The sequence below is a fragment of the Electrophorus electricus genome, chromosome 9 (assembly GCF_013358815.1).
Source record: "Electrophorus electricus isolate fEleEle1 chromosome 9, fEleEle1.pri, whole genome shotgun sequence".
In the NCBI taxonomy this organism is placed as follows: domain Eukaryota; kingdom Metazoa; phylum Chordata; class Actinopteri; order Gymnotiformes; family Gymnotidae; genus Electrophorus; species Electrophorus electricus.
Window position 1 is genome coordinate 892,314 of NC_049543.1, and position 27,134 is coordinate 919,447.

The following is a 27,134-nucleotide window of genomic DNA, read 5'->3' on the forward strand; positions in this document are numbered from 1 at the left end:
GACCACGGTAGTGGCATGTCAATCCGGGTAAGAGGAATAAATAAGCAAAAGTTTCGTAAAAAAGTATGCGAATGACGTATGCTAATGAGCTTTTGTTTGTTTGTTTATACAGAGTGCTTTGTTCATCGTACTTAGACTGACTTAGAAAACATTTCTTGACTTATTTATTCATGTCACAAAGTCTTTTGTCAAAAAATGTGGTGTAGCGGATCACTTTGCACATTAATTTGTGTGGGTCAGTGTATTTATACCAGTGACTAATCACATTTCAAGGAAGAGGAGGAGTCTTGGGATAGTTCTAGATTAGCGGAGGTTAGCGCATGTGCAGTTCTGAATGGCTGAAGGGTCTGAACTTAGCAGTGGGAAAGGTGCCAGGTGGAGCAGCGTGTTCCTGCCTGCTGCTGGGTGTGTCTGGGCAGCATGTGCGAAAGAGCTTGTGAAAGGATGGAGGAAAAATGGATAATTGAAAAGCTTGAATCGATTTTTGAAATGTACCCAAGGACGAGGAGTCAATTATCCTGTTCCCCGCACACCACAGAGGACAGACAAACTTTTCATCATCTTGTGGGTGTTTTAAGCAGTCTAGCCTCTATTTTGTTTGTCAATGTTTATTCTTCCAAATTTATGTGTACCCTGTTAAAACCTCAGAGCTCAGACTCTGACGGGCACTTTTGATTGGCAGGCATTGCTGTGTATCGGCAGGAAGTGCAGACCCTAAGCTCTCTTCCTCCCTATGATGCCCAGACAGACAGATAGCACCCCGGTTTGCACACGATAAGCAGCTGGCTGAGATACACTGTGGTCGGGCCACTTAGAGAAACTAGCACATTGTGTGTGTGCTCTGCGGCTGCACAATACCATCACACACACACACACACACACACACACAAACACACACACAGCCTCTTGATGAGTGTGAGTCCCTGTCTCTGCTTTTTTAGCAAACATAACTGATTTATGGTGCTTTATTGTAGTTTTATTGCACTACTGATCATCGTGCACGTTTATCCACTGATTAATGAATTATTCTTCAGATAGCACGTCCTGGCAAGAGAGTTCAATTAAAATTAGCCACGGCTTAATCTGTGCTGTACATCACATGAAACGGCCTTACGCTAAAACAACACAGCCAACGCTGTCAGAAAGACAGCCAGAAAAATTCTGTGCATCATCAAACAGCTCTGTGTATATTTATATCTATTAAAACTGTGCACGTGTGTGTGTGTTAAATACTGAAGAGTAGCATGGCAGGTACCAATACAGTGATACGCACTGATCACTAATCATCCCTAAACAGAATCTTCACCTTGATACCTTCCACCTCAGAACCATTAATTGGAACAAGCCTGAAGTTGCCTAATGGTGCTATTTCTCCCCCCATAGACCATCTCTCACTGTGCCTCTCATACTCTCCATCACTATCACTCCCACACAGTCTTTCTCTCTCTCTCTCTCTCTCTCTCTCTCTCTGTTCCACTCCTCTCTCAACATGAGGTAAATCTGTCTCTTCCTCTCCTCGGGCACACTGTCCATTTCATCACGCCGCCGCGCTGAGGGCAGAGAGCTGAAGTCTTTGTGTCTGATTTGGTTTGCTAATGCACTGCTGATACAGCTGCAGAGTTGGCCTGATAAGAACATGCCGGAAACACCACGCACCTCTGATGGCAGCAGTGACTGGGCATGTGCCAACCTGCCCCTGCTCTCTCTACCCTGGGAAAAAGGTCAAACCAAGGCCAATCATCAACAGACAGGCAGATTATGCTAATTTTATGCTAATGAAATTCACATTTATTAGTGGATTAAGATAGGTTTCTTCTGTATACATGCTTTTGTTTGATTTTTAAGATAAATTCACATAGCACAGAATACATAACCACATCTTTTAAACCATCCTGTTATGTCACAAGATAATAGGTGTTTTTTTACTGCTTACATCAGAGCAGAAATTATCAGGAAATTCTAAGAGTAAATCATTCTGTCTTACTGAGGCATACACAGACACTACACTACTACTGAATGGCAGTGAGAGTTTAATTATTGTTGTCGTTGTGGGATTCTAAATGTTTATTTTCAGCCCTCGGCTCACTTCAGACCTCACGTGTGCTGGGCTAATTTCAGCTCTCACAGAAGCAGAAGTGTGGGAGGGTATGTGTGAATGTGAGGTCCAAGTTAGTGAATGTGGGTGTGTGTGGTGGGGGGGGGGGGGGTATGCAAGGTCCGTGTGTAGATATGTGTGTGCGTGTGTATGTGGGTATGTGTGAGGCTAATGTTAGTGTGTGTGTTTCTGTGTGTTTATGTACATGGTCTATGTTGGGGTGTGTGTGTGTGTGTGTGTGCGTGTGTGTGTGTGTGTGTTTATGTACAAGGCTATGTTAGGGTGTGTGTGTGTGTGGGTTACTGTGTGTTTATGTACAAGGCTATGTTAGGGTCTGTGTGTGTGTGTGTGTGTGTGTGTGTGTGTGTTTGTGTGTTTATGTACAAGGCTATGTTAGGGTGTGCGTGTGTGTGTGTTTATGTACAAGGCTATGTTAGGGTCTGTGTGTGTGTGGGTTACTGTGTGTTTATGTACAAGGCTATGTTAGGGTCTGTCTGTGTGTGTGTGTGTGTGTGTGTGTGTGTGTGTGTGTGTGTGTGTGTGTGTGTGCGTGTGTGTGTGTGTGTGTGTGTTTGTGTGTTTATGTACAAGGCTATGTTAGGGTGTGCGTGTGTGTGTGTTTATGTACAAGGCTATGTTAGGGTCTGTGTGTGTGTGGGTTACTGTGTGTTTATGTACAAGGCTATGTTAGGGTCTGTCTGTGTGTGTGTGTGTGTGTGTGTGTGTGTGTGTGTGTATGTGTGTGTGTGTGTGTGTGTGTGCGTGTGTGTGTGTGTGTGTGTGTGTTTGTGTGTTTATGTACAAGGCTATGTTAGGGTGTGGCCTGTTTGTGTGTGTGTGTGTGTGTGTGTGTGTTTATGTACAAGGCTATGTTAGGGTGTGTGTGTGTGTGGGTTACTGTGTGTTTATGTACAGGGCTATGTTAGGGTGGGTGTGTGTGGGTGGGTGGGTGTGCAGGGACCAGTACAGTGTCCATTCTCATGAAGGCACAAGCCATTAGCCCCAAACAGACTGTGTTCTGCAAATGTGCATCACTTACAGTGGGTAATAACACTTCAGATAATCATAACTAAGACACTTTACTGCAGTAGCTGGATATGATTATTGAGTTACAGGGCCTTTATACTTCATAAAATGACTCAACAACCTAATTAATTTCAGGCCTGTATGTAATGAATGTTAATAACTAGGTAGTATATTAGCTGAGGCGTGTAACGATTGCGTGAGAAAGATATACCTGAGGTTTCAGAGCGTTTACAGATGATTACAAAACAGCATATGACACAGATGTGCTATTTCAAATAAAGCCTGATTCTGATTCTCTTATCCATTTATTATGCAGCACACACTGTTTTGACTGCTAATTTTGGGTGAACATTGCATCTCCTCATAATGTACTAGGTTTATGAGAGGAAACAGGAAGTATCATTGGCAATATTTTCTCCTTCCGCCTGACACAAAAGTGTTTCTGTCTCCTTTGTTGAAAATGTTCCTGCTGCTTCCTTGACTGCTCCGATTCTAACTCTAAAGGGCATGAGATGGGTAATCTGATTGGCCGAGAAGCTGTTTAAAAGGCATGGGATGAGTAATCTGATTGTCTGAGAAGATACATAATCAACACACTCTTCAAATTAAATTCCACACAAATTGTACGAAAACCCCTTAACTGAGAGGGGCTGATTTAGCTGGTGTATAGGCTAGGAGCTGGTGGAGTGTTACCCATATAAAGTCCTTTGTCATTATTTAGTCATAAACAAACTCAAAGGACTGTAAGCATGTAACCATGACACATTAACTTTATTTCCTTTTAAAGACCTTGTCAAAGTCTGGAGCTGATCATTAGTCACCTGCAGGGCAGCCTTCTGCTCGTGAGAATATGTGGGGTAGTTGGGTCTGGAAAACTGGAAATGTATTCTTTAGTAGATTACTGAATATTCTAATATACAGTATACATAGTCAGTAGACTTGGGTGACCGCATTACCATATTATGTACTATGATTGATATAATTGTTACTATGGATGACCTTATTAGCATGTTATGTACTATGATTGATATAATTGTTAATATGGGTGACCTCATTAGCACATTATGTACTATGATTGATATAATCGTTACTATAGGTGACCTCGTTAGCATGTTATGTACTATGATTGATATAATCGATACTATGGGTGACAACATTAGCATATTATGTTCTATGATTGCAACTACATCACCAAGATTGTTTAATTTTCTTTAGGAATTGTTTAATTTTCTTTTTGTTGTTTTCAAGGAGATATCTGGCACTTTGTATTGTTTATATTACACTATATTCTATGATATTGTAACACTGTTTTAACACAAATCTTTTTTGCTTGATTACGCCAGGCAACACAATTTTAACTTTTTTTGCTTCCCAAACTATAATAGGTGGACCTTTTTATAGTAATTTTATGCTGAATTAAAATCTTTTTTTTTTTCTATCACAAAACTACTGGGTGATAAGAGAAATTAAGGAAACACATTAGGATTCAGCATGCAGAAATAAACATTTTTTAGACAGAAACAGGTATTTTTTGTATGATGCAAAGTCATTTTTGACCAGTGTTACTATTCAAACTTTGTAAGTAGTTGAAATGCTAAGTTATATAATGTGTGTTATTTGTTATTACTATTTTAAATGATAAGTTATATAATGTGTCATTATTATTTTAGTCAGCAGTTCTTTTGCCTGTTGTAGGTATGTTTAGGTGATAATACAGGCAAACTTAAATTCGTTTCCTCTGAAAGAGGACGAGAGTGTGAGTCCTACTCATTATGTGCAGACAGTGGAATGGCTCTATCTACAACACACCAGCCACTCTCTGGGTGTAAGTACTACACACCAGTCACTCTCTGGGTGTGTCTACTACACACCAGTCACTCTCGGTGTGTCTATTTCCTGTACTGTAAAAGCCAGTGAACATCCCTCAGTGAGGTGCTCATCCATTAGTCCTGAGCAGGTGGAGGACAAAATACTGCTCTATAAAATACTGCTCTATAAAATAACCACTCTATAAAATACTGCTCTATAAAATACTGCTCTATAAAATAACCACTCTATAAAATACGGCTCTATAAAAATAATCACTATATAAAATAACCACTCTACAGAATAACCACTCTATAAAATACTGCTCTAGAAAATACTGCTCTATTAAATAACCACTCTATAAAATACTGCTCTATAAAAATAACCACTCTATAAAATAACCACTCTACAAAATATTGCTCTATAAAATACTGCTCTATAAAATAACCACTCTACAAAATACTGCTCTATAAAATACTGCTCTATAAAAATAACCACTCTACAATATACTGCTCTATAAAATACTGCTCTATAAAAATAACCACTCTATAAAATACCGCTTTGTAAAATAACCACTCTACAAAATAACCACTCTATAAAATACTGCTCTATAAAAGTGCTTTATAAAATACTGCTCTATAAAATAACCACTCTATAAAATGTTGCTCTATAAAATAACCACTCTACAAAATAACCACTCTATAAAATAGTGCTTTATAAAATACTGCTCTATAAAATAACTGCTCTATAAAATAACCACTCTACAAAATAACCACTCTATAAAATACTGCTCTATAAAATAACCGCTCTATAAAATAACCACTCTACAAAATAACAACTCTATAAAATGTTGCTCTATAAGATAACCACTCTATAAAATACTGCTTTATGAAATACTGCTCTATAAAATAACCACTCTACAAAATAACCACTATATAAAATACTGCTCTATAAAATAACCACTCTATAAAATACTGCTTTATAAATTGGGAGTTTTAACAAGCACAGGTGTAATGCTGGTTTTGTATTGTTTTCTTTTGGATTCACAGCAGTTCAGTAAAGCGATCACAGACACTGATAAACCAATGGTGAAATGAAAACTGAAAATGCCCTAATTTATGTTTTATCCAAACCCCACTGTCATCTCCTTCTCCCCTCACATCAACATACAACACAGTCTCCAACATACAGTACAGGCTACAACATACAACACAGTCTACAACATACAGTACAGGCTACAACATACAACACAGTCTACAACATACATACAGTACACAACATACAACACAGTCTACAACATAAATACAGTACACAACATACAACACAGTCTACAACATACAGTACAAGCTACAACATACAACACAGTCTACAACATAAATACAGTACACAACATACAACACAGTCTCCAACATACAGTACAGGCTACAACATAGAACACAGTCTACAACATACAGTACAGTATACAACATACACCACAGTCTACAACATACAGTACAGTCTACAACATACATACAGTACACAACATACACCACAGTCTACAACATACAGTACAGTATACAACATACAACACAGTCTCCAACATACAGTACAGTATACAACATACAACACAGTCTCCAACATACAGTACAGGCTACAACATACAACACAGTCTACAACATACACTACAGTATACAACATACAACACAGTCTACAACATACAGTACAGGCTACAACATAGAACACAGTCTACAACATACAGTAGAGTATACAACATACAGCCCAGTCTACAACACACAACACAGTGTACAACATACAACACAGTATACAATACACAGTACAGCATACAACACAGTCTATAACACACAGTACAGTCTACAACATACACTAATGGTATCTAACACTTTGCTGCATCAGGCAAACACACACATGCACACATACATACATATACACATGCACATTCATAAACACACACACACACACACACACACACACACACACACACACACACACATAAAAACATACACACGCACACACACAGTGTGTGTGGCTCAATATTCAGACCTGTAATTCCCAGTGCCCACATTTTATGTAATGTAAAAATTGCATTACATAAAAACTGCATTACAAAAAAACAGTGTGTCAATGGCTAAAGAGTGCTATATTTATTTATTTTTTTACTGTTGGAGTGTCTGCTCTGTGCCAACGTGTATCTGTGCTGTGTTCCAATGTATAAATACAGGGGAACCGGACACCAGATCGTCCTTCTGCACTTTCTGCCTCTGTATGCGCTTCAAAGCACTCGTATGGCAGTTTGAAAAAGGACATTCTGTGTGTGTGTGTGGGGGTGTATAGCAAGGTCCCATTACCATCAGTCCAGCAGCTACCCCTGCCTGACATTTTCAAAACAAGCAAAAGACCAGCAAAATTAACACCACCACAGGAAAATCAATGTTTGATGCTACAGTGATTAAAATAAACATGTAATACTACAGGAATATTCTACAAAGACTAGCTCTGGGCCTCAAATGGCTAACATGTATTTATGCATTAAAATGCTTTTCTGTACCATCAGGCAACTTGGACGCAATCTGTCTGTGTTTCTCAGTCTCTCTCTCACGCTCTCCCTCTCTCTCTCTCTCTCTCTCCCCCTCTCTCCCTCCCTCCCTCCCTCTCTCCCTCTCTCTCTCTCTCTCGCTGTCTCTCTCTCCCTCTTTAACCTCTACCATACCCACCCCTCTCTCTCTCTCTCTCTCCCTCCCTCCCTCTCTCTCTCTCTCTCTCTCTCTCTTGCTGTCTCTCTCTCCCTCTTTAACCTCTACCATACCCCTCTCTCTCTCTCTATCTCTCTCACTCACGCCCATACCCTCTCTCTCTCCCTCACCCCCTCTCTCTCTCTCTCTCTCTCTCTCTCTCTCTCTCCCTCTCTCCCTCTCTTACTCTTTGTCTCTCCCACCACCATCACCACCACCTCTCTGGTGCCCTCCACAGGTGTGGCAGTGTGGGGGCAGTATGGAGGTCCTGCCCTGTGCGCGTGTAGCACATATCGAGCGCACAAAGAAGCCCTACAACAATGACATCGATTACTACGCCAAACGCAACGCTCTTCGCGCAGCCGAAGTCTGGATGGACGAGTTCAAATCCCACGTATACATGGCCTGGAACATCCCCATGAACGTGAGTCTGAAACAGACTGCTAATTCTAATATTTTCCCTCTGAAACAGACTGCTAATTCTAACAATTTGCTTAGCTGCTGCCATCTCTTGATTTCAACAGCTCCATGGATTCTGTACAAAGCTGCTAGCTTGACTGAGATTAGACATGGATGTGTTTTCAAGTCTCACAGTGCAGTATGTCTTCAGGTCTAGCAGCATGTCTTTAACGCCTAGGTGATTTATTTAGCAGTGCTGGGCTGCTGAGATTTGTCTTTCTGTAGTGCAATTGGAGAGGAAGTCCAGCCAGATTGTTCCAAAGAAATATTAATTTACATGTAACAGAGAGGAAAAACCTTCTATGTGTGTTACAAATATCTTTTTTTGCGGCAGTAAACGTGCCATCAGTGAAAGACTGCAGATGTGAAATGTTTTCTAATGTGACGAATGGAGCAATTAATTTGACGCATTCATAGATTTCATGTCTTGAAACACTACATTGTCTGTGTGTCATCAGACGCTAGTTGTACTGACATCACTGCCAGCCTAATACTTTTCTAAGTGTTAAAATCTAACGCGATTCAGCCCATACTGACTGTTTCAGAGTCACTACCTTTCTCATCTGCTGCTCCAGATTAACCACAAAGACACACAAAGCACATCAGGATGTCTATAACCCGTCCTGCTGTGTCCACTGTCTGTAACCCGTCCTGCTGTGTCCACTGTCTGTAACCCGTCCTGCTGTGTCCACTGTCTATAACCCATCCTTCTGTGTCCACTGCCTATAACCCATCCTGCTGTGTCCACTGTCTGTAACCCGTCCTGCTGTGTCCACTGTCTGTAACCCGTCCTGCTGTGTCCACTGTCTATAACCCGTCCTGCTGTGTCCACTGTCTATAACCCATCCTTCTGTGTCCACTGTCTATAACCCGTCCTGCTGTGTCCACTGTCTGTAACCCGTCCTGCTGTGTCCACTGTCTATAACCCGTCCTGCTGTGTCCACTGTCTATAACCCATCCTTCTGTGTCCACTGTCTATAACCCGTCCTGCTGTGTCCACTGTCTATAACCCATCCTTCTGTGTCCACTGCCTATAACCCATCCTGCTGTGTCCACTGTCTGTAACCCATCCTGCTGTGTCCACTGTCTATAACCCGTCCTGCTGTGTCCACTGTCTGTAACCCGCCCTGCTGTGTCCACTGTCTATAACCCATCCTGCTGTGTCCACTGTCTGTAACCCGTCCTGCTGTGTCCACTGTCTATAACCCGTCCTGCTGTGTCCACTGTCTATAACCCGTCCTGCTGTGTCCACTGTCTATAACCTGTCCTGCTGTGTCCACTGTCTATAACCCGTCCTGCTGTGTCCACTGTCTATAACCCATCCTGCTGTGTCCACTGTCTGTAACCCGTCCTGCTGTGTCCACTGTCTATAACCCATCCTGCTGTGTCCACTATCTATAACCCGTGTCTCCACTGCTGAACTGTGGTCATAAGTGCCACTGTGTCATTATTGTACCACACGAGACACACGTCCATATGTTCCCAGCAGACTTCATTTATGAAGCTACTGCTGCCCTTCCACACAAGCCAAATATCAAATTAGGAAGGAGAGATTAGAAAGCCACTGAACATCTAAAAAAGGTAGATGAACTAGCTGGAGAACATTCTAGAGCCATCCTCACAATCACTCACAGACCGATCAGAGCAGTGAAACATCTGAGTTTGGTGCTTCAGTGTCAGTTCTTCAGTGTCTGTTCTTCAGTGTGAGTTCTTCAGTGTCCTCTTGTTAAGTCTCCCCAATCCCCATAGCTTGAACATGTTGCTTCTCTGGAAAAACAACTGACAAGAGAACCTTCCCCAGACTTCCCCTACATCAGGCAAAGTTGGTGTTTGTTGGAAGATGCTGGGAAAGTGTGCCCCATGTGGTTCTGCAAGAGTTTTAAATCCAAGAGTTTGATTGTAAGTCTCACACTGCTCCAAGCATGCAACTTTGGGCTTTGAATTGTGGCTCCGTGGAGAGAATCTGTGAGGGAAACTGCAAGAGACTCTCAGAAATAGTTTTAAATGGAAAACAAAATAGTGAAGGCATTGGTGTCTGAAGAAGATGGCTCAGTAGAGCACTGTGATAACGTCATTACCCACAAGCTGTCTCTATGCTAATGCTAGAGTGAGCGGTGATGCTAATGCTAGAGTGAGCGGTGATGCTAATGCTAGAGTGAGCGGTGATGCTAATGGTAGAGTGAGCGGTGATGCTAATGCCTGTAATTAAATAGCTGACAGGTCTGTTAGAGGCACAGCAGTGTGGCTAATGAAAGAACAATGAGGGTCTCAGATGACTGACATATCAGGAAAGGCACACACACACACACACACACACACACACACTCACACACACACGTGTGCGCGCACGTATGTGTGTGCTCAAAATTGCAGTGAAGTACATAAAAAACAGGACATTTTGGACAGGTCCTTCATCAGTTGTACAAGCAAAGTGCTTCTGAAGTTCTAGCAAGAGGAACCAGTTTTATATTAGAACAAGTAGATGTTCAAATCATAACATTAATTCCATGGGGTTGTAAAGTTCTGGGACTGTTGCTGCCATAGCAACAACTGGCAATGCAAACAGATATGTCATTATTGCAGTGTCTATTAGTATTAAAATGCCTTGCTACTGGAAATGACAAATCCTTAATTTGGATGGTTTGAAGGTTTTTATCAAGCGATTCAGCGAGACTTCTCTTGGTTTCGCCAATGTAATGCTGATTACATCTGTTACGAGTAATACACTAGACACACTCCCACAGTGATGCGTGCGGAGCAATGAGGGATGACAACTGACCCTTTAATGCCAGGAATTGTAGTGGCTGTGTTAACATATTTACATGTAGCACATCTAGAGTGGTTGCAGGCTACAGTACCACAGTTATTATCTGAATGGTCATTTATCTCACTCTTGATGAGCACGTCTTGGTTTTTGTTGTCTCGTCTGTAGAAGATTAGTGGAGGAGCCTTAAAAAGGGGGTGTGGTCTCCCCCTGGATGATTCTGAAGTCCTGAAGTAGCAGTGGAAGCTCAGTGGTTAAGGTACTGGACCAGTAGTCAGAAGGTTGCCAGGTCAAGTCCCTCCACTGCCAAGGTGCCACTGTAGGGCCCCTGAGAAAAACCCTTAACCCTCAATTACTAAGTTGTGTTTAGACATAATTGTAAGTTGCTTTGGATAAAAGTGTCAGATAAATGTAAATATTAGCCACTTTTATTTATAGGATTATATGTTAGCACCAAGGGAATTTGATTGCTTTAACAGTAAATTGTTTATAGGTCAGTGCATCTACTCTCTGAACGGGTAAAACTCCAGCAAAGCTGTCATCATTGACTTCCTCAAGAAACCCACAATTTTGAAGATATTCACACATTTCCATATTTTTTTGGAGGAAGTCTACATTTTCACTGCAAATGCGTCTAAGTAGCTGTGAGCAAAGGATGGAGTTTTTACAGGCCTTGAAATGTGAAGAATGGGAGTCTATTAATAGATGGTGGTACTTAAACCAGAATCTTCAAATCTTGTATACTTCACCTGCTAGAGCAGGCAGAGCAGGTGCTAGTATCGCTAAAGTCATGGGGTTCATTCCCATTAGACTCATGGGGATCATTCCCACTAATGTCACAGAGTTTATTCCCACTAACCTCATGGGGTTCATTCCCATTAGACTCATGGGGATCATTCCCACTAATGTCACAGGGTTTATTCCCACTAACCTCATGGGGTTCATTCCCACTACAGTCATGGCTTTAGTATGACTGTTGTCATGCTAATTAAAATGTAAGCGGTTGTGAGTAAGAGCCGCTGTAAATGCTTAAACTGTTTGTTTGTTTATTTGTCTGTCTCTGTTTATCTGTCTATCTGTGTGTCTCCTTTCCTCCTATGCTGTTTTTTACATGTTCACATGCTAATGAGGTGGCAGTGAATGGGAGAATCTTTAAACCCATTAAATCCCAAAAACTGGTTCACTGTTTCACAGGCGAAAGTACTTAGAGGACGTTTCTAACTGCCCCTTCTGTGCGTGTGTGTGTGTGTGTGTGTGTGTGTGTGTGTGTGTGCGTGCGTGCATGCGAGTGTGTGTGTGTGTGTGCGTGTGTGCTTGAGCGTGCATGTGTGCGTGCGAGCGTGCGTGCGTGTTTTAGCTGATCTGTGATAAAGAGTTGAAGGCCACTGATGTTGTGTCTTATTTGTTAATGTGTTAATGTTGGAGCAGAATCCCGGCGTGGATTTCGGGGACGTGTCGGAGCGGGTTGCCCTTAGAAACAGGCTGAAGTGTAAAAACTTCCGCTGGTACCTAGAGCACGTGTATCCAGAGATGCGGATTTACAATGACACCATCACCTATGGAGAGGTGAGCACATTAGACAACTTAAGCATTATTAGATTATTAAATATTATATAGTTTTTAGTTATAGTATTGTTTTAGTATATTTCATAGTTTTTTGTATTTTGTAGTTTCCTTTGTGTAACTTTGTTTACTTTGGTTAGGAGTTTCCTACATTACCCATAGTACTAATGAAAGTGCAGCATCAAAACTTCACACTAGAAGTTGAAAGTATATCAAACATATTTGTATATAATGTGTATATCTGATATAGAGCACATTGGGATGAAGATTTCTTTTAGGAAACATTCACAATACACATATAAATTGTTTGCAGATGTAATACAGACATTTCTGAATGCACATTCGAATATCCATATATAACTTATAAGCAAGTTATGTATATTTTCTAAAGCTTTTATGACTCTTATAATGCTACTCATTTTTCCTGTGCTGGTCCTATGCTGGTTACATATACAGAAATAGAAAAAACTTTAGAGACAGAATTTATTTAGCAAATTGTCTGGGTGAGTTTTGTATGAAAGTGTGTTTTGTGTTTCTATATTTACAACAGTAATTAGTACATTGTAGTGTAGTGTTTCCAGTGACAGACACTGAAAGTCAACTGATCTCCATAGCAACAGCCTAGCAAGCTTCAAAATTATTTCCAATTTTCTCGTAACGAGATATAATGAGACAGTTATTAGCTATAAAAAGTGTGTGTGTACGTGTGTGTGTGTGTACGTGTGTGTACGTGTGTGTACGTGTGTGTGTGTGTGTGTGTGTGTGTGTGTGTGTGTGTGTGTGTATGTATACCCAGCCTGTATTTTCTACAGACATCTCACAGCATTTTTTAATTAAATGTAGGAAACACAGTCTGTTTACCATATACACTTACTGTCTCCTTCATTAGGCATAAGTACAGTTTGTAAAAAATAAACAGAAACCTTAGAAAACCAGTTATATATGAATTTATAAATATAAAAGCAGTTTTAGCACAGTTGAGGTTAAAGCCCATTTGTCATACTTTAGCATTTCACCCACTGGTGGCTGGATAGTTCTACATTTATGGCATTTAGCTGATAGTTTCATCCAAAGCAACTTACAATTATCACTGAGTATTACTTAAATAATTGAGAGTTAAGGGTCTTGCTCAGGGTACCTTAACCACCGAGCTACCACTGCCCATAGTTCTAGATAGTTCTGGATAGTTCTAGATAGTAAGCCTCATCCAAGCCAACAGTGAATCTGACCCGTGTTAAAAATCCAGCAACACGGCTGTCTTCTCACTACGTTTTCATATCACATCAGACACGGCCGTGTAGATGGAGTTCCTGGTGAAGAATTTAAGGACATTTAACAAACACAATTTGTGATGGGTTTATAGGCATCTAACTGTACACCTACAAGGTGTTTCTAATAAATAAATGCTTCTAATACAGTCTGGTGAGTGTGTGTTAGTAAAGATCACAGATGAGCTACAGTCTGTAACTGTCCACATATAAGACACATCTGTGAGATAAGTGGGCCTAATCAAATGCTCAGAGAGTGTAGGTACAAGGCAGCGTAAATATACTACAGTCATTCTGTAGTCTGGATAGCTGAGTTCCTGTGTTGACGCTCTCACAGTTGACGGATAGTTCATCATTCGTATAGATAGAGGGCTTTAGTACTTTTTTATATGACTGTGTTTCCACACAGAGAGAAAGGATACTATACAGTCTTAGCCATTGTCTTGTGTGTGTGTGTGTGTGTGCGCGTGTGTGTGTGTGTGTGTGTGTGTTTACAGGTGAGGAACAGCAAAGCCAGCGGATACTGCCTGGATCAGGGCTCCGAGGATGATAACAGAGCCATACTTTACCCATGTCACGGCATGGCATCTCAGGTAAGCGCACAGTCCACACTCCTCATCCTCTAGCTGCTATACACTGCTACTGTCCACTTCATCCTTCCCTTTGATGTCTGACTGCCATGGAGTCTCAGTGAATAAAACTCTTGCTCAGAAATACAAATCCACTCACAATGCTGAGGGCTTGCAAGTGAAAGCATACAGATGAGGTCATCCTGATCTTATTGTGGGTGTGTACATGTGTGTGTGAAATGGCACAGCTCAGGGAGCGTGAAATGGAGCACTCAGTGAACTTGCTCTTCTTTGATCTTTTTGCATTGATCTCAAAGTTTAAGTTTTTTAAATGTTCTGTTATTTTTACAGCTCCTCATATGCTGCCTCTGGTGTATCAGAGACACAGACCATTGAACACATTGAAATGGAATCTTTCTCTCCCTCTCTCCCCACCCCTCTGCCTCTCCTTCTCTGTTCCTCTCTCTCTCTCTCTCTCTCTCTCTCTCTCTCTCTCTCTCTCTCTCTCTCTCTCTCTCTCTCTCTCTCTCTCTCTGCTTTCTTGTTTGTGGAGTAATGCAACTCCACACTAAGACCGTAATCTAGCCCCAGGGAGCACAACCCATCTGATGTGCATCCCCTTTGTATCAGCCAATTACTACAGTAATCTGTGTAACGTGATGAATGTTATCTTCCAGTGTGTTTTCATTTCATTGTACCAAAGCAAAGAGGAAAGCATGTATAAATGGCTACATGTATAAATGGCTACATGTATATATGGCTACATGTATAAATGGCTACATGTGTAAATGGCTACATGTGTAAATGGCTACCTGTATAAATGGCTACCTGTATATATGGCTACATGTGTAAATGGCTACATGTGTAAATGCCTACATGTATATATGGCTACATGTATATATGGCTACATGTGTAAATGGCTACATGTGTATATGGCTACATGTATATATGGCTACATGTGTATATGGCTACATGTATATATGGCTACATGTATAAATGGCTACATGTGTAAATGGCTACATGTATAAATGGCTACATGTACAAATGGCTAGATGTACAAATGGCTACATGTATATATGGCTACATGTATATATGGCTACATGTACATATGGCTACATGTGTAAATGGTTACATATGTAAATGGCTACCTGCATATATGGCTACATGTGTAAATGGCTACATGTATAAATGGCTACATGTATATATGGCTACATGTATAAATGGCTACATGTATATATGGGAACATGTATATATGGCTACATGTATATATGGGAACATGTATATATGGCTACATGTATATATGGCTACATGTGTAAATGGCTACATGTATATATGGCTATATGTGTAAATGGCTACATGTGTAAATGGCTACATGTATATATGGCTACATGTATATATGACTACATGTGTAAATGGCTACATGTATATATGGCTACATGTATAAATGCCTACATGTATATATGGCTACATGTATAAATGGCTACATGTACATATGGCTACATGTGTAAATGGTTACATGTGTAAATGGCTACCTGTATATATGGCTACATGTGTAAATGGCTACATGTATATATGGCTACATGTATATATGGCTACATGTGTAAATGGCTACATGTATATATGGCTACATATATATATGGCTACATGTATAAATGGCTACATGTATATATGGCTACATGTATATATGGCTACATGTGTAAATGGCTACATGTATATATGGCTACATGTGTAAATGGCTACATGTATATATGGCTACATGTGTAAATGGCTACATGTGTAAATGGTTACATGTGTAAATGGCTACCTGCATATATGGCTACATGTGTAAATGGCTACATGTATAAATGGCTACATGTATATATGGGAACATGTATATATGGCTACATGTATATATGGCTACATGTATAAATGGCTACATGTATATATGGCTACATGTATATATGGGAACATGTATATATGGCTACATGTATATATGGCTACATGTGTAAATGGCTACATGTATATATGGCTACATGTATATATGGCTACATGTGTAAATGGCTACATGTGTAAATGGCTACATGTATATATGGCTACATGTATATATGGCTACATGTGTAAATGGCTACATGTATATATGGCTACATATATATATGGCTACATGTATAAATGCCTACATGTGTAAATGGCTACATGTATATATGGCTACATGTATAAATGGCTACATGTATATATGGATACATGTATATATGGCTACATCAGTAAATGCCTACATGTGTAAATGGCTACATATATATATGGCTACATGTATAAATGCCTACATGTATATATGGCTACATGTATAAATGGCTACATGTATAAATGGCTACATGTACATATGGCTACATGTGTAAATGGTTACATGTGTAAATGGCTACCTGTATATATGGCTACATGTGTAAATGGCTACATGTATATATGGCTACATGTATATATGGCTACATGTGTAAATGGCTACATGTATATATGGCTACATATATATATGGCTACATGTATATATGGCTACATGTGTAAATGGCTACATGTATATATGGCTACATATATATATATGGCTACATGTATAAATGCCTACATGTGTAAATGGCTACATGTATATATGGCTACATGTATAAATGGCTACATGTATATATGGATACATGTATATATGGCTACATCAGTAAATGGCTACATGTATATATGGCTACATGTATATATGGCTACATGTATATATGGCTACATGTGTAAATGGCTACATGTATATATGGCTACATATATATATGGCTACATGTATAAATGGCTACATGTGTAAATGGCTACATGTATATATGGCTACATGTATATATGGCTACATGAGTAAATGGCTACATGTGTAAATGGCTACATGTGTAAATGGCTACATGTATAAATGGCTACATGTATAAATGGCTACATGTGTAAATGCCTACATGTATAAATGGCTACATGTATATATGGCTACATTTTTAAATGGCTACATGTATAAATGGCTACATGTGTAAATGGCTACATGTATATATGGCTACATGTATATATGGCTACATGTATAAATGCCTACATGTATAAATGGCTACATGTACATATGGCTACATGTGTAAATGGTTACATGTGTAAATGGCTACCTGTATATATGGCTATATGTGTAAATGGCTACATGTATATATGGCTACATGTATATATGGCTACATGTATATATGTCTACATGTATAAATGGCTACATGTATATATAGCTACATGTGTAAATGGCTACATGTGTAAATGGTTACATGTATATATGGCTACATGTATATATGGCTACATGTATAAATCGCTACATGTATATATGGCTACATGTATATATGGCTACATATGTAAATGGCTACATGTGTAAATGGTTACATGTGTAAATGGCTACATATATAAATGGCTACATGTATAAATCGCTACATGTATATATGGCTACATGTATATATGGCTACATGTGTAAATGGCTACATGTGTAAATGGCTACATGTATATATGGCTACATGTATAAATGGCTACATGTATATATGGCTACATGTGTAAACGGCTACATGTGTATATGGCTACATGTATATATGGCTACATGTGTAAATGGCTACATGTATATATGGCTACATGTGTAAATGGCTACATGTACAAATGGCTACATGTACAAATGGCTACATGTACAAATGGCTACATGTATAAATGGCTACATGTATATATGGCTACATGTATAAATGGCTACATGTATAAATGGCTACATGTGTAAATGGCTACATGTACAAATGGCTACATGTATAAATGGCTACATGTATATATGGCTACATGTATAAATGGCTACATGTGTAAATGGCTACATGTACAAATGGCTACATGTACAAATGGCTACATGTGTAAATGGCTACATGTATATATGGCTACATGTATATATGGCTACATGTGTAAATGGCTACATGTATATATGGCTACATGTATATATGGCTACATGTATAAATGCCTACATGTATTTATGGCTACATGTATAAATGGCTACATGTACATATGGCTACATGTGTAAATGGTTACATGTGTAAATGGCTACCTGTATATATGGCTACATGTATATATGGCTACATGTATATATGGCTACATGTATATATGGCTACATGTGTAAATGGCTACATGTATATATGGCTACATGTGTAAATGGCTAAATGTATATATGGCTACATGTGTAAATGGTTACATGTGTAAATGGTTACATGTGTAAATGGCTACATGTGTAAATGGCTACATGTATATATGGCTACATGTATATATGGCTACATGTGTAAATGGCTACATGTATATATGGCTACATATATATATGGCTACATGTATAAATGGCTACATGTGTAAATGGCTACATGTATATATGGCTACATGTATATATGGCTACATTTTTAAATGGCTACATGTATAAATGGCTACATGTGTAAATGGCTACATGTATATATGGCTACATGTATATATGGCTACATGTATAAATGCCTACATGTATATATGGCTACATGTATAAATGGTTACATGTATAAATGGCTACATGTACATATGGCTACATGTGTAAATGGTTACATGTGTAAATGGCTACCTGTGTATATGGCTACATGTGTAAATGGCTACATGTATAAATGGCTACATGTATATATGGCAACATGTATATATGGCTACATGTATATATGGCTACATGTATAAATGGCTACATGTATATATGGCTACATGTATAAATGGCTACATGTATATATGGCTACATGTATAAATGGCTACATGTATATATGGCTACATGTATAAATGGCTACATGTACATATGGCTACATGTGTAAATGGTTACATGTGTAAATGGCTACCTGTATATATGGCTACATGTGTAAATGGCTACATGTATAAATGGCTACATGTGTATATGGCAACATGTATATATGGCTACATGTATATATGGCTACATGTATAAATGGCTACATATATATATGGCTACATGTATAAATGGCTACATGTATATATGGCTACATGTATAAATGGCTACATGTATATATGGCTACATGTGTAAATGGCTACATGTATAAATGGCTACATGTATATATGGCTACATGTGTAAATGGCTACATGTATAAATGGCTACATGTATAAATGGCTACATGAGTAAATGGTTACATGTGTAAATGGTTACATGTATAAATGGCTACATGAGTAAATGGCTACATGTGTAAATGGTTACATGTATATATGGCTACATGTATAAATGGCTACATGTATAAATGGCTACATGTGTAAATGGTTACATGTGTAAATGGCTACATGTATATATGGCTACATGTATAAATGGCTACATGTATATATGGCTACATGTATAAATGGCTACATGTATATATGGCTACATGTACATATGGCTACATGTGTAAATGGTTACATGTGTAAATGGCTACATGTATATATGGCTACATGTATAAATGGCTACATGTATATATGGCTACATGTATAAATGGCTACATGTATAAATGGCTACATGTATATATGGCTACATGTGTAAATGGTTACATGTATAAATGGCTACATGTATATATGGCTACATGTATAAATGGCTACATGTATATATGGCTACATGTATAAATGGCTACATGTATATATGGCTACATGTGTAAATGGCTACATGTATAAATGGCTACATGTATATATGGTTACATGTGTAAATGGCTACATGTGTAAATGGCTACATGTATATATGGCTACATGTGTAAATGGCTACATGTGTAAATGGCTACATGTATAAATGGCTACATGTATAAATGGCTACATGAGTAAATGGCTACATGTGTAAATGGTTACATGTATATATGGCTACATGTATAAATGGCTACATGTATAAATGGCTAGGATGTCATTTGGTTCTACCTCTTAATTTTGTTTTTCTTTGTTTGGTTGTTTGTTTGCTTATTGCATAACAGTTATGACATTAAGGAGGTTTAATAGCACCAGCAGACACATTGGAGCATGGCACCGGGTATGGCCCTTCTCAGATCTGAGCAAATTAACACCTATGGCCTCTTAACAGCTCTTCAGTTTATGTTCAGTGTCACAGACACTTCCCTGTATTTGCTGAAGATTTAATGAAGGATAACTGTTATTAGGCTCTTTCTGCAGGCTGGGTAGTAATCATGTGGTATCCATCACCAACTGGACAAGGGTGGAAGTGTTACCCAGCAAACAGGAGTACATTGTTTTGACTTATGAAGAAACTCACAGTGCCCTTACTAGTCAAGTTAAAAACAATGCTCCTCTTGGTGTCAGTCATTAGACCTGGGTTACCTGCACGTCAGGCATCCATGTAAGAATCATGTCACCTGCGTTCACCAGCAGCTCAGGTGAGGGTGGACCTGGGCTCAGCTGTTAACTGTGTGTTAGATGGCTCACATTATTTGCTTACTAATAGCTGATAAGGTCAAATGTAGATTACTGGCCATGTGACTAGTTGGCCAACTCAACATTGTAAATGTAATGTTCCGAGCACAAACAGAGGTAGAGTGAAATGCAGTATGGTGAAGGCAATTTAATACAGTTAGTCCACAGTTAGTCCACACTTAGTCCACACATAGTCCACACTATGTACACACTTAGTCCACACTATGTAGACACTTAGTCCACACTTAGTCCACACTATGTACACACTATGTACACACTTAGTCCACAGTTAGTCCACACTTAGTCCACAGTTAGTCCGCAGTCATAATCCAAATAAAGAACCAAATAAAGGTCTTAAATCCAGAAAAACAGTCAGCAAAGCAAACAGAACAGAACAGGGAGCAGGGTAATCCAAAAGAACACGAGGAAATCCAATAACCCAGAGAAACAGGCACTACAACAAACTGCTCAGAAACGTAACAAATGATGGTGAGACTTTGCAAAGACACAGTGAAACACACATGTCTTAAATACAAAGACTAAAGAGCACTAACAAGATACATTAACTGGCTATTGAGTACAGTAACAGGCATAGGTACTAACAAAGTGGCAGAGCAGAATTAAACCAAAACAAGGAAGCACGAGGATACAAAAGCAGGAAGTAAACAAACAGGTAGAGTTGCTGTGGGAACTGCAATGCGAGGGCGGGCTGATAGAAACTCGTTTACAGCAGATGAAGGAGAGTATCAAACATGAAAAAAAAACTCAAACATGAATGTCTTGATCTAGAGGTAAAGAACAACTGGATGTTCTACACTATCTACACTGCACAGCATCTACCTACACCGTCACTTCCTGCTTTTACTGGCGTAGAAGATGAATGACTATTTAAAATGTCTGATCAGACACAGGAAGGACACAGGTCATCTGTCTGATCAGACACACGGAGAACATGGGTCATCTGTCTGATCAGACACACGGAGAACACGGGTCATCTGTCTGATCAGACACACGGAGAACACGGGTCATCTGTCTGATCAGACACACGGAGAACACGGGTCATCTGTCTGATCAGACACACGGAGAACACGGGTCATCTGTCTGATCAGATACACGGAGAACACGGGTCATCTGTCTGATCAGACAGACGGAGAACACGGGTCAGCTGTCTGATCAGATACACGGAGAACACGGGTCATCTGTCTGATCAGATACACGGAGAACACGGGTCATCTGTCTGATCAGATACACGGAGAACACGGGTCAGCTGTCTGATCAGATACACGGAGAACACGGGTCATCTGTCTGATCAGATACACGGAGAACACGGGTCATCTGTCTGATCAGATACACGGAGAACACGGGTCAGCTGTCTGATCAGATACACGGAGAACACGGGTCATCTGTCTGATCAGATACACGGAGAACACGGGTCAGCTGTCTGATCAGATACACGGAGAACACGGGTCATCTGTCTGATCAGATACACGGAGAACACGGGTCAGCTGTCTGATCAGATACACGGAGAACACGGGTCATCTGTCTGATCAGATACACGGAGAACACGGGTCAGCTGTCTGATCAGATACACGGAGAACACGGGTCATCTGTCTGATCAGATACACGGAGAACACGGGTCAGCTGTCTGATCAGATACACGGAGAACACGGGTCAGCTGTCTGATCAGATACACGGAGAACACGGGTCATCTGTCTGATCAGACACACGGAGAACACGGGTCATCTGTCTGATCAGATACACGGAGAACACGGGTCAGCTGTCTGATCAGATACACGGAGAACACGGGTCATCTGTCTGATCAGACACACGGAGAACACGGGTCATCTGTCTGATGTATATTACATGTCATATCTCAGCACTGTGAATTAGTGATGAAAAGCAAAAAAAAATGCAGTTTCTGCTTTACTGGAACATTTTATTTATTTATTGTTTTGTATTAAGGGAAGGCCAGGGTGGTGCGTTTTTGCTTTAGATTTAGAATAGCAGCACTTTTCATGGTCATGCTGCAAAACAAAAAAAGTAATTCCTTGAAATCACTCGATGGTGGTGTGCAGAATCGTTACGCAATCATTCACAATCAATCACAATCATTTATAAACATTCAGAATCATTCACTGTCATACATAATCATTCACCATCATTCACAATCATTTATATTCATTCATAATCATTCACATTCACAATCATTCAATTGCTGTGGCCAGCCTGAAGCCTCAGCACTGATTTGACTCCTTATCTTTCCATGCTGTGTTTGAATTCCTGCACCATCATACTGCCAAGAGCAGTGCACAGAACAAAGTGTGCACAAAGCACATGAAAACGCAGCATCTGTCCTCAGGCCTCCTGAAAACAGCTCTGTGCGGAGCACGTAGTCTGGTTCCGAACACACGCGTGGGGACCCTGAGGAAGTACAGAGCCACTAACAGATACCCTTAGACTCTCGCACTCCTTTTTCCCTGCACTCACAGCCATGAGTGGCTTTTCCTTGCGTATGTCGCCGTGACAACCTCCTGTCCTTGCTGTGTAATATCCGTAGGCTTGTGTTTCACTGTAATAACTGAGAGTTTCAGAGCCTGGCTCTTACTGTATGAAGTGTGTTTGAATAGACTCCACCGTGGGTCATATTAGATATGAATGCGGTAAAAGGAGCCTTATGCTGTTGGAGTGCAGAATAATGCTGATTTCTGAAGAGCTAAGCACGATTGCTTCATAGGTTTTCCTACGTTTGAAAATTTCATCATTCCCGTTTTTTAATGCTGGATCACTGTGTTGCGAAGCCTTCGTTTACTTGTATGCTGCTGTTGCACTGATCTCGGGTCAGGTACCGCAGATGTTTTTCATACATCTTCCTCTCTGATGTTCTGTTTCAGCTTGCCAGGTATTCCACAGAGGGCCTGCTTCAGTTAGGACCCCTGGGGTCGACCACATTTCTGCCTGACACAAAATGCCTGGTTGACAATGGAAGGAGCCGGAATCCTAGCCTAAAGAAATGTGACTCTGTCTCACGACCGTCACAGAGGCTGTGGGATTTCACGCAGGTAAAGTGTGTGAAGAGCATGTTGATCGAGTCCCAAAAGGTTTTAGAGGCTTTTAGCAGCACTAGATTTGTCCAGTGCCTGGCATCCCAGAAAATCACTGTACATGATGTTGCCGTAGTAATACAGTACGTTTTCTTCATCTGTATTCATAGTTCTATCAAAATATTCAATTTGAAGATACTGATAACAGTGATCACCCGTAGCCGACTAGGTTAGTTGTGCTTCCATTTAATGACACATGGCAAAAATCCATGAAGTCTTGTCCTTTTCAGAACGGGCCGATCATAAGCAGGGATACGGGCAGGTGTCTGGAAGTGGAGATGTCCAAGGATGCCAGCTTTGGCCTGCGGCTCGTCATGCAGCGTTGTTCTGGACAAAAGTGGATGATCCGGAACTGGATCAAACACCCTAAACACTAATCCCACCCAAACCAGGAATAAACACGGCAGGAAGGAGAAAACGGAAAACACAAACCAGAAGCCCACATCTCCTTGCTGTGTGAGCGACGCAGCGAGGCTGAGCAGGATAAGGAGGAGGCGGGACTGGCGTGTGCACGTCTGCTCTCACTGTGGACTGCGTGGCCATTCATGGGTAGAGTCATGGGAGCTTTCTTTGTGTTATTACTATTATTATTATTATTGGCAGTGTTCAGGCACGTTAAGAGACGTGCACACTGGAGAGGTGTCCCACTAAAGAGGTGTCCCACCTGGCAGGACGGCCATGCCCAGCGCAGGTCCAGCAGACAGGAGCTTTCTCCCTTCCCAAATGTGCTCCGTAACCCCACTCACCCCACAGATCACTGTGGCAGACCGCAACCTCCTCGGGGTCCTGACTTAAGATTTAAGAATTGCTGTTGTAACCTTATACATCTTAATGAATACCATTTTTAATTAAGCTGAGAATAAGCAATGATTGAATGGTTGAGGGGGAATGGACATATAAGCCAAGTAAAAAGTGCGGTTTAACCTTTACAGTATCAGTAGCCATATGAACAACTCTTTACACGGGATGGGTTGATTTGTTCCGGTTAGAGTCGTCTATCTCATGGGTACCAAGTGCTAGTGCTGCTTTGTTCTAGTGCTAGGTGTAGTGAGTGCTAGCGTAAAACACAACAGACCCCGACTTCATTTGGAAATAGCTGGCCTACCGATGTTTCAGTTTGTTTGCGTTTTTATTTATTTATTTATTTTTCAAATTGTTTGATTTACAGTCTCTGATCACTTATGCACAACCGGATCACGTACTCATGTGCCTTTCTCCGTGATCATGCTTTCCGAGTGGGAACTGTCCATGTGGAAGCATGTGTACAATGACTTTAAGTTAACTGCAGTCTGAATATAGTGTAAAGAAGTCTTATAATAGTAAAATGTTGTAAAATACTCAAGAAAATGCCACTCAATTGAGGCTCGTTACACTAATAATAAAAGGGGTTTTACTATGTTATGGTATTCATTTGGTTTATGTGGGCTGTCTGAATGTTGGTCTGGTAAGTGGGAAAAGGAAATACTGCCAGAATCTATAGCAGAGCTTCCTACGATCCTGCTCAGCATGGGAAAGCCAGTTGGGTCTCACCAGAAATCTTAAAACAAGTGCGAGAGGTGGTGTTGGATTCTGTAAGGTTATCAGGAAAGGCCCCCCAGTCTTAACCATTACCAACTGCTTACCGTTCAAAGTGGTGCATAATCACACGACTCTGCACCCATGAGGTGATGTTGAGAAACCACGTCAGTTCCAGACTTCAAACTCACCATCAGCAGGTCACTCTGACAGGTTTGATTAGTGCCATCTTGGCTTGCGTTCGACCTCTCGCGGAGAAGCCCCGAGCCAGATGTTTCCTCACCCGCTCCGGAGATGGAGTCTCAAGTCTTCTCGTCTTGGTATTGTCCTTTTTTATCACCTTTTAAGTCTTTATTTTTTCTCTTTCTCCCACGGAGGAGAAGGAGAGTGAGGGAGAGGGAGGCAGTGCTCAAGTCTTCATCACTCAGCTGTCTTCACACACAGTCTTCAGTGCCTGGAAAACTGCTGAATCTAGAACACAGGAATGAAACACTGGAACTCTCACACACAAAAACAGTGCAGTATGCTGCTGATATATACTCCAAACCCCAAGAGTATATATGGTTATATATATTTCTAACATCACATTTCTGTAGCGTTATGCTCACCTCTCAGCATTTGGCTTCACTGGATGGTAAAAAGTTGACAAGAGAAGGTCTGCAGATAGAGAGCAGGTCTGTAGATAAAGCAGGTCTGTAGACAGACTGAAGCTGATCCAGCTCTCATTTTCCCTGTTCCTCGGGGGCGCAGGATGGATGGCATGTTGGGGGTGGTACGAGAGCTTCAGGGCAGCTCAGATAAAGGAGATCCAGTGAACAAAGAACAAGTCTGTCCTGTAGCTCTGTGGGCAAACACTCCACACGAATCCTTGTCTGGTATTCATCGTTATGTCAGTTCAGTTTTACCTGTAAAGATGAATCCCGTGGTTACGTTCCCCACTGGGAATGATCAGCTACTCAATGTGGGCTCCAGACAACGCGCATCCCTCAGTGCTGAAGCACAGTTGCCTGCCGAGTTGGAAATTAAAGTGTCTCTCACCGAGGTGCCAGGCAGAGACTTCCTGGGAGGAATGTTTGGTGGGGGGGGGCAGGGTGAAGGCATGAAGGTGACTCAGTTGAAGTCAGAACTTGCAACAGTGACCCAGCAACGCAAAAGCAACCGAAGTGCAAAGTATGTACAGGAAATAGAGGCACTAACTTCCTGTAGCCATGCAGTCTTATTATCTAGCTCTCCCTGCTGGGATTTGACAACATGCAAGCTCCATCCTTGTAAAACGGGGTACTAAAAGAAGTGTGAGTGTGATTTATCAAAGGTGGCACTTTAATAAGCTGCAGTTTAGGCTGAGAAAGATTGATTTCTCCTCTGCATTCCTCACAGAGTATCACAGAGACGAGTGCGGCAGTGTGTCTCCTGGTCCTGGGAGTCCCTCCTGCCCACACATGTCTCAACACTGTGACCAGAGAGACCCTTCTGTCTGGGCAGGTGTTAGCAGGCTTACACACAGGAAGTGATCCACAGGAAGTGATCCATCCCGGAGACCTCACGGCAGATTCCTCACAGTGCTTTAACAATGTCTATTTTCATGCAAGTGTAAGAGGACAGTCAGTAGTTGTGATTTCTCAGTAGGAGAGAGAAAACACAAGGTGAGTTTATTGATGTAAGACTTGCATGTGCTTCACATAAACGAGTTGCTACATAGATAAATAATAAACTAAAAGATAAAACTGAAAACAACTGAAATAAAAATTTCAATAAAAAAATTAACCATAACAAATTTCAAATAGAGATCATAGTTTTAAAATAATTTTCTAATTAAGGTGCTGAAAGA

The 27,134-nt window shown here is 40.5% G+C and overlaps 1 protein-coding gene across 2 annotated transcripts in view; it reads left to right on the forward strand.

Annotated features, from left to right (window-relative positions):
* The window catches only part of galnt9 (polypeptide N-acetylgalactosaminyltransferase 9), a 90,421-nt gene extending 65,250 nt beyond the window's left edge, over positions 1 to 25,171 (forward strand). For both annotated transcript variants that reach the window (XM_035529542.1, XM_035529543.1), the window contains 5 exons: positions 7,895 to 8,080; positions 12,308 to 12,445; positions 14,208 to 14,303; positions 23,582 to 23,749; positions 24,022 to 25,171. In XM_035529542.1, coding sequence (XP_035385435.1) covers positions 7,895 to 8,080; positions 12,308 to 12,445; positions 14,208 to 14,303; positions 23,582 to 23,749; positions 24,022 to 24,168 — 735 coding nt within the window. In that variant the 3' untranslated portion in view covers positions 24,169 to 25,171. The remainder of the gene's footprint in view (positions 1 to 7,894; positions 8,081 to 12,307; positions 12,446 to 14,207; positions 14,304 to 23,581; positions 23,750 to 24,021) is intronic.
* The last annotated feature ends 1,963 nt before the right edge of the window (positions 25,172 to 27,134 follow it).